Source organism: Opisthorchis viverrini (genome assembly GCF_000715545.1).
Source record: "Opisthorchis viverrini unplaced genomic scaffold opera_v5_104, whole genome shotgun sequence".
In the NCBI taxonomy this organism is placed as follows: domain Eukaryota; kingdom Metazoa; phylum Platyhelminthes; class Trematoda; order Opisthorchiida; family Opisthorchiidae; genus Opisthorchis; species Opisthorchis viverrini.
The window spans coordinates 1,001,322-1,011,030 of NW_008751762.1; the positions used below are offsets into that span (position 1 = coordinate 1,001,322).

The 9,709-nt window shown below is 42.6% G+C and overlaps 1 protein-coding gene across 1 annotated transcript in view; it reads left to right on the plus strand.

The window, feature by feature from the left end:
- The window catches only part of T265_05566 (hypothetical protein), a gene marked incomplete at both ends in the record, with an annotated part of 35,249 nt that overhangs the window by 8,949 nt on the left and 16,591 nt on the right, over nt 1-9,709 (plus strand). Inside the window, 4 exons of the mRNA XM_009170607.1 lie at nt 4,999-5,042; nt 5,079-5,212; nt 9,013-9,162; nt 9,242-9,609. Coding sequence (XP_009168871.1) covers nt 4,999-5,042; nt 5,079-5,212; nt 9,013-9,162; nt 9,242-9,609 — 696 coding nt within the window. The remainder of the gene's footprint in view (nt 1-4,998; nt 5,043-5,078; nt 5,213-9,012; nt 9,163-9,241; nt 9,610-9,709) is intronic.

Below are 9,709 nucleotides of genomic sequence, written 5' to 3' on the forward strand. Positions count from 1 at the left end.
GAGGTGTAGGCACCTCGGAATGATTGTGCTAAGCTAGCACTAAGTCCCTTCCCCGTCCACCTTTATTCTTTTCTTCACAATAAGGCTTTCAAATAAGTCATGGTTGTACGGCAGTGAAGCATTGGTGTTGAACACTGGTGTCATGTTGTCGATGATGATGATGATGATGCTGATCAATGTTAATGAACATGGGATCACTATGTATAGCTATCTTGGAGTTTTGTCGCATGGTACACCATACATTTCAAAACAGACTTCACTTTTCGTCGAAAGACAGTTTCCGAAGTTCACAAATATTCAGTATAACGGTCACTCGTTTTTTTCAAACTCTGTACAACTGAGCTGTTTCTTTTCTTTTTTTGCTTTGCAGAAAGTTATCTCAGATGTCCTCAAATATGTTTGATATCCTCGCTGATTAGTTGATCGTCTAATTGCGAGTTTTGTCCGTTTATTATGTTGTTCTGGTTGACCCAACTCGTGATTACTTTAGGACTGAAATATTTTTTGGAGTGCACCGAATGACTGTAGAGTGACGCGGATACGTGAAAAAGTCAAGTCAACCCCGGGCTTTTATTACCTTATTTTCGTGCCCAGCAAATATCTCTACTCACCCGTTAGCAAGTTCCTTCCGGTAAAACAGACAGTATTTATTTTGATAGCACTAGTCAAAACCACCAGAGATGTTACAGGTTGACCATGTCTTCTTTTTTGTCTTACTCTGAAACAAGATACTTCCTCCGTTACAATATGTTTGTACGTTTGACAAGTTGATCTTGATTCAGGCAGGTAAAACGATTTCGTGGATGTTGTCAGTTCTATTATCGGCGCTGATCTCAGCACATTACCAAACGGTTGTTGTAAACATTCAGCGTACATCTCAGTTTGTTTTTGCTATTTAGTTCAGCTTTGAACTAGCCAACCAATCTGTTATTCGCTCTGATCTTGGCACCCAACCACACGCTTTCGTTGTGGTGTTTTGTTCACGAACAAAAGATCAGATGCTAGTCTAAACCAAGTATGATAACATCCCACCGAGCAAAACATTTCTGTCGGTATGTTTCTACCACAGTCTCATTCTAACATCTGAAAGTCTCAGTTTATCTACCCCTCCTGCTTCAGACTCCTGACATTTGACATTGCACTGGTGCTTTGAAGAACACTTAGAGGGATTTCTCTAACAGATCCCACCAGCAGTTTGGACCCGTGTTGAATGAGAAAAGAATAACACCACTGGCTGACCACACTTAATAAAACTTGGAAATAAATGCCAATAAGTTTCAATGGAGCGTCGCAAACGACATCACCTATTTCAGTTGTCTACCTCTTGAGTGCCATGAATCCATAAACTATGTAGCTCGAAAGTCGAACCCTGTGCTGGTATTGTTTGAAGACACTGAGAAGATGCGACACGTGTGACCTCTTTGGAGCTTTCTTCATACGGTGATATCTCTGGTGTCTGCCTTTTCGTTTGTTTTGTCAACGCTAGTCCTTACTCATGCAAGCTCATAGTTCAGGATGGCAGGTAGAATTCTTGCTTCCACTGGCCATTACTGTTCATTCGTTGAACAAGACTAAAGACTAAATCTACTCTCTATTAGCCCGAGGAGTCCTTTCCCTCGGACACTCACACTTGAAGTTTTGTCGCATGGTACATCATACGTTTCAAAACAGACTTCACTTTTCGTCGAAAGACAGTTTCCGAAGTTCACAAATATTCAGTATAACGGTCACTCGTTTTTTTCAAACTCTGTACAACTGAGCTGTTTCTTTTCTTTTTTGCTTTGCAGAAAGTTATCTCAGATGTCCTCAAATATGTTTGATATCCTCGCTGATTAGTTGATCGTCTAATTGCGAGTTTTGTCCGTTTACTATGTTGTTCTGGTTGACCCAACTCGTGATTACTTTAGGACTGAAATATTTTTTGGAGTGCACCGAATGACTGTAGAGTGACGCGGATACGTGAAAAAGTCAAGTCAACCCCGGGCTTTTATTACCTTATTTTCGTGCCCAGCAAATATCTCTACTCACCCGTTAGCAAGTTCCTTCCGGTAAAACAGACAGTATTTATTTTGATAGCACTAGTCAAAACCACCAGAGATGTTACAGGTTGACCATGTCTTCTTTTTTGTCTTACTCTGAAACAAGATACTTCCTCCGTTACAATATGTTTGTACGTTTGACAAGTTGATCTTGATTCAGGCAGGTAAAACGATTTCGTGGATGTTGTCAGTTCTATTATCGGCGCTGATCTCAGCACATTACCAAACGGTTGTTGTAAACATTCAGCGTACATCTCAGTTTGTTTTTGCTATTTAGTTCAGCTTTGAACTAGCCAACCAATCTGTTATTCGCTCTGATCTTGGCACCCAACCACACGCTTTCGTTGTGGTGTTTTGTTCACGAACAAAAGATCAGATGCTAGTCTAAACCAAGTATGATAACATCCCACCGAGCAAAACATTTCTGTCGGTATGTTTCTACCACAGTCTCATTCTAACATCTGAAAGTCTCAGTTTATCTACCCCTCCTGCTTCAGACTCCTGACATTTGACATTGCACTGGTGCTTTGAAGAACACTTAGAGGGATTTCTCTAACAGATCCCACCAGCAGTTTGGACCCGTGTTGAATGAGAAAAGAATAACACCACTGGCTGACCACACTTAATAAAACTTGGAAATAAATGCCAATAAGTTTCAATGGAGCGTCGCAAACGACATCACCTATTTCAGTTGTCTACCTCTTGAGTGCCATGAATCCATAAACTATGTAGCTCGAAAGTCGAACCCTGTGCTGGTATTGTTTGAAGACACTGAGAAGATGCGACACGTGTGACCTCTTTGGAGCTTTCTTCATACGGTGATATCTCTGGTGTCTGCCTTTTCGTTTGTTTTGTCAACGCTAGTCCTTACTCATGCAAGCTCATAGTTCAGGATGGCAGGTAGAATTCTTGCTTCCACTGGCCATTACTGTTCATTCGTTGAACAAGACTAAAGACTAAATCTACTCTCTATTAGCCCGAGGAGTCCTTTCCCTCGGACACTCACACTTGAAGTTTTGTCGCATGGTACATCATACGTTTCAAAACAGACTTCACTTTTCGTCGAAAGACAGTTTCCGAAGTTCACAAATATTCAGTATAACGGTCACTCGTTTTTTTCAAACTCTGTACAACTGAGCTGTTTCTTTTCTTTTTTTGCTTTGCAGAAAGTTATCTCAGATGTCCTCAAATATGTTTGATATCCTCGCTGATTAGTTGATCGTCTAATTGCGAGTTTTGTCCGTTTATTATGTTGTTCTGGTTGACCCAACTCGTGATTACTTTAGGACTGAAATATTTTTTGGAGTGCACCGAATGACTGTAGAGTGACGCGGATACGTGAAAAAGTCAAGTCAACCCCGGGCTTTTATTACCTTATTTTCGTGCCCAGCAAATATCTCTACTCACCCGTTAGCAAGTTCCTTCCGGTAAAACAGACAGTATTTATTTTGATAGCACTAGTCAAAACCACCAGAGATGTTACAGGTTGACCATGTCTTCTTTTTTGTCTTACTCTGAAACAAGATACTTCCTCCGTTACAATATGTTTGTACGTTTGACAAGTTGATCTTGATTCAGGCAGGTAAAACGATTTCGTGGATGTTGTCAGTTCTATTATCGGCGCTGATCTCAGCACATTACCAAACGGTTGTTGTAAACATTCAGCGTACATCTCAGTTTGTTTTTGCTATTTAGTTCAGCTTTGAACTAGCCAACCAATCTGTTATTCGCTCTGATCTTGGCACCCAACCACACGCTTTCGTTGTGGTGTTTTGTTCACGAACAAAAGATCAGATGCTAGTCTAAACCAAGTATGATAACATCCCACCGAGCAAAACATTTCTGTCGGTATGTTTCTACCACAGTCTCATTCTAACATCTGAAAGTCTCAGTTTATCTACCCCTCCTGCTTCAGACTCCTGACATTTGACATTGCACTGGTGCTTTGAAGAACACTTAGAGGGATTTCTCTAACAGATCCCACCAGCAGTTTGGACCCGTGTTGAATGAGAAAAGAATAACACCACTGGCTGACCACACTTAATAAAACTTGGAAATAAATGCCAATAAGTTTCAATGGAGCGTCGCAAACGACATCACCTATTTCAGTTGTCTACCTCTTGAGTGCCATGAATCCATAAACTATGTAGCTCGAAAGTCGAACCCTGTGCTGGTATTGTTTGAAGACACTGAGAAGATGCGACACGTGTGACCTCTTTGGAGCTTTCTTCATACGGTGATATCTCTGGTGTCTGCCTTTTCGTTTGTTTTGTCAACGCTAGTCCTTACTCATGCAAGCTCATAGTTCAGGATGGCAGGTAGAATTCTTGCTTCCACTGGCCATTACTGTTCATTCGTTGAACAAGACTAAAGACTAAATCTACTCTCTATTAGCCCGAGGAGTCCTTTCCCTCGGACACTCACACGAGTGATTTCACAGCTGGCTCTTATTCGAGGAAGCCATATCCATCTTCCGTTTCAGTAGAGTTGCGTCCGGTATAAAAATAGAAATGGAACATGTTTCTGGGTAAACTGTGTGCTAGATGAACTGGCACAGTCATCATGCAAAGGCATTTTCGCACTCACGCAAAACTCTGAGTTCCTGATCAGGATACCTGTGGCTCGAAACCATAGCTGTCCGACGGCTCTTGTGCTTCTTAGCTGTCGCATTTAGTGTGTCGAAAGGGTGCTCATGGAATTGATTTCCTTAATGCCAACCTGAAAACCTAGTCAGAGTTCCATATCACCACCTATTCAAACAGTGTTATCGACACGTTGCGTGTTGATTCTAATAGCGCATGAAAAGGTCACGTACTATTGTGTTTAATGTCGGGAATCCGATAGACTGGTATGGATCTCCCACCTTACCCCCAATTCAGCAGCTTTTACTGCTACACTTTCCTTCATATTGTAGTGTGATCCGCGGATTACGATTGGTTTTTCAACCCCGCATCCGTAGACCATGAATCCTGATGCAGCCATGAATACTTTTTATGGCTATAAGTACGTACCTACCCCATTTATCTTTTATTGTCGTAGGAATCCGCTCACAGGTCGATATGCCAGCAAGGAAATGATACATAATTTTGGTGAGGCACGTAAGGTTAGTCTGTGGCGCCAATTGTGGATTTGGCTCGCTGAAGCACAACAAGAACTCGGATTTCCGGTGACGGGTAAGTTCTGGTCGCGTTTTCCCAGACTATGCTCATTACTTTGCGCTCTTCCATTATGTGCCGGCTGGAAATTCTGTTCAGCTGAAAATGAAACATACAGTTGATCAGTCGTCCATAGCTGAATGGTAGGAGACTCAACCATTATCCTCATATTTAAGGGTTTGAGTTCCTTTCTAGATTCGTGAGATTCCAAAGGCTTCGTTTAACGTAGTTGTATCGTGTAGGTTTCTACCTTTTGAAGCCAGAATAGAAGCTTCAGGGTTCCTTCACTGTTTATAAAATATGAGTGATCTCAGTGGGAAGACGACTTCACGAGTTACCTGTGTGAATTCGTCGTCCTAGAAGCCTGTGAACATTAAGTTACTTGTTATGAACTTCGTGGTTGATTGGTACTGGATGTCTTATTCCGTGTACATATAAGTTGACCACATTGTGCAATTGACGGCATTAATGTTCCACCCCGGTGATCTTTCGCTGTTGTAGCTCAAATGTCTGTGCATTCAATTCTCATCGGGAAAGTGCAGATCTTGAAATTTAAGCTCGCCTCTTAACCACCATGGCATTTTGGGCTCTCAGTATTAATAATGCACCAAGGCAGCCTTCACTAGCAAAGGACGTCTGTCATCACTTTTTTCACTGGACTAGTTTGGTGCCATATCAGTAATACTCCCATACGTTTGGTCCATCCATTTCAAGTTTTTTCCGTCAGATACAATAACTCCATCAGTGGTTCCGAATGACAAGGGTCTTTGCCCAAACTGGGTTGTTGAATCCGTAACCACGTGAGCCAAATACGTTTCATCATTTTACTTCAGAAATGTTATAAGTTTGAGAAACTTGTGAACTCTTGGCAGCAGATACACAGCAGATCGTTCGGTACGTACGATTAACTTAAGTCAGTATGAGTTTTTACCTCTTTGGTGGATTTTTGCTTTCACGCGTTCAGACGCACCGCTGGGTAATCTTCGAGTTGACATTGTTCTGCATGAAAACATTTTCTTAACGACTCATCTACACATCACTCTGTATCCCTAGTTGCCAAACGTTTCTGTATTACGAACCCTTTCCTGGAATTGCCTGCAGCTTCCTGGTTAATTCATTACCCTGATAATTTTCCACCCGGATAGTTCCTATTAGATTCTGTTGATTCTGGTGGCAAACTCGGGTGGGCCCTCATTTCAGCCCCGGATATTCCTCTTCGTTCATGATTTGTTTCAAGATGTACGCAGTCTTGTCTCAAATCAATGACCCCTAGATATTAGGACCGTATCAACATTTAGATCATCGTAGAGGTCACATGATGTAGCTGATAGACAAGACAGATGTGTAGCGAATCACCGGCGAAGTTCGAGTGACTAAGTATGATGGACAGCAAATGCCCTCGGCCTCCTATTTATTAGAGCACTCTTCCGGCAAGCGGGCGATTGACTGTCTGTTTCCGCCTACATCCTCGTCTTTTTGTGCATGCGTCGTATACTTGGACTTCTCATTTCAAAATTAATTACTCCGCCAAGCAGTGTGCTTTTAGCATGTGTGGCATCGACATTCCATGTAGCATCTGAAGCAGCCTGGTTTTTGATTGAAGGTCCCATTCAACCCTCCGGACACATTATCTTGTTAGCATTTAGGGTTCCATGATGTAACTAAAAGCAACGAAGAGCTTTGAACCTCGCCCTCGGACGAAGGAATTCAGTGGTATTTTCTGGTGGCTAGTGATAAATAAGTTTTTTTCTTAAATGAACGAATATTTATCCCCGTAAGAACAGACGCAACAACGTCCAGAATTCAACTATCTTCTCGGATTTCATGAAATGCTGTCGGATGTATATTATCAGCTAAGATGACAGGCAACATAGATGGACATCAACGGTTCAATTTCTGGTGTCATTCAAGTATGTAAGCGTTCCTTTTGTAGACTAATGCACGTTCAGTATATTCTGCCGGATCAGTTACTTTTTGATTGACTTATGGAGCATCAAAATAATATTTCATGTTTTCGAAAGATTTGGTGACCATCGTTAGTTTTATTGCTGGGCAACGTTTTGCTTTTCACACAAAAACTTCGTCAGGCCAAGTAAATAAGTTCACTGAAACAATTGCTAACGAAAGTTTTGTGGGTGAGCCGGGAAGCTGCGGGCTGTATCCAGTCTTCTTCACAGTTTGACGTTTTTATGCATCAGAAAGTGTCAACCAATTAAAAACAGCGGTCAAATGCGACAGCAGCTGGTCTCTTTAGGAAGGGTTGTATACAAACTGAACACGGGTGTTTCTCAACATGATATTCTGCCGAAAACATTGGAATGACAGAGGAGAAGCGGAGTTTTCTGTGGGCGCATTTTGTTTCTTTTTCATATGCTGTCAAATCAATATTGGAAGGAGTGACAGCGTTGTTCGGTTACACTTGATAGTTGAGATGTCTATATACGAAACAACTCTTCCTCCCCTAGAGCGATAGCCTATTGATCACAGATTGACCACTCTGTCCTGCGTGATACATGTGATGGGCGAGGTGACTCAGTGGTTAGAGAACGAATTTACTGACCGGAAGGTCCGTGGTTCAAACCCTCTGCTTGCTTCTCGACTTCCCCTTTCTGGGCTTGGGCAACCTGGCAATATCACAGGCTTCTTGCTTCCTCCAGGTGGCATGGCAGCCAGGCACCGAAAAAGTGTTACAGCTGAAAGATTTTTTTTCTAAAAAGCCCCTAACCACCTGCGAAATTATCGAATAAACACTCATTTACGAACTAACTTGTTTTTATTTTTGCAGTACATTCAGTTGCCTGAGAACATCACAAACGAGAGATTCAGCTGGGTTCCAGGTGAGTCTCTAACCACTGAGTCACCTCGCCCATCCCATGTATCACGCAGGACAGAGTGGTCAATCTGTGATCAATAGGCTATCGCTCTAGGGGAGGAAGAGTTGTTTCGTATATAGACATCTCAACTATCAAGTGTAACCGAACAACGCTGTCACTCCTTCCAATATTGATTTGACAGCATATGAAAAAGAAACAAAATGCGCCCACAGAAAACTCCGCTTCTCCTCTGTCATTCCAATGTTTTCGGCAGAATATCATGTTGAGAAACACCCGTGTTCAGTTTGTATACAACCCTTCCTAAAGAGACCAGCTGCTGTCGCATTTGACCGCTGTTTTTAATTGGTTGACACTTTCTGATGCATAAAAACGTCAAACTGTGAAGAAGACTGGATACAGCCCGCAGCTTCCCGGCTCACCCACAAAACTTTCGTTAGCAATTGTTTCAGTGTACTGAACAGAGGACCCTTCTTAAATTGCAGTGCTTCCTTCGCAGACGATAGGCTCAACGGGATTTGTAGAGCTGATATTCGCCTTAATTAATAGGATTTGCTGTTATTATACGTGGGACGTTAGCTTCGATTCGGACTACTTTCTCTTGGATAAGCAGCTAAGCCCTCAATTCGGGGCGCTCCAACTAAGTGGGTACTAAGAGCTTCAGATTTACACTATCTTTCAGAATTTCGGTTCCCTGTTTTTTTAGGCAGGCGTATATACAAGACTGTTTTACATGCTGTGCTGGTTCTTTTTCTGGGGAAGTTACTTGAAGGATGAGAAAACATGATCCTTCTAGAAAAGGGCTCCACAATCCCCTGATTTGGAATCACTGACCATCTTTGATTTGCCACCCCATCACCCCACACATTCACTTCTCCGTTTGGTTCGATAATACTCCAATGTGGATCACATCTCTCCGTGTGCCTTTCCGTTGTGAGTCTTCCATACCGGATGTTTACTCATTCTTTTGTCCTTGTGCGCCTGTAGATGAACAACTCGAAGAAATGCGCATGCATCGAGATGAGATCGATTTCAACCTTGCTGCAGAGGAGGAGAAGACGCGGCGGCATGATGTGATGGCCCACGTTTACACTTTTGCCATTCTTTGCCCAACGGCTTCACCTATCATCCACCTTGGTGAGTACATCTTTGCGACTCCTAGTCTTCGCTTTCAGTTTGATCATTTTCCCATACTTACCTTTTTGTAGGGAATCAGAAGACTCCAACCTTTCCCTTTTGTCTCTCTACACAGGTGCAACCTCCTGTTATGTGGGTGATAATGCAGACCTTATCATATTTCGTGACGCTTTGGAATTTCTGGCCGTCAAATTAGCTCGTTGTATTGATCGACTGGCGAAGCAGGCATATTTCAACAAAGACCTTGTTTGTCTTGGTCGAACTCATCTTCAACCTGCTCAACCCACCACAATGGGCCGCCGGATATGCATGTGGCTGCAGGATCTTCTGTTGGATCTGGAAAACATTGAGCGTCTCTGTCACCACACCATTCGCTTTCGCGGTGCCAAAGGAGCTGTTGGTACGCAGGCTTCGTTTCTAGACCTCTTCCATGGTGACCAAGCTAAGGTATGCCCCGTCTTCTTCGGAGGGATGGAACACCGAGCGAACCAAAAACATTTGTGTAGAATCATTACCATGCTCTTTTCACTGTGAATCTCATTCCCTA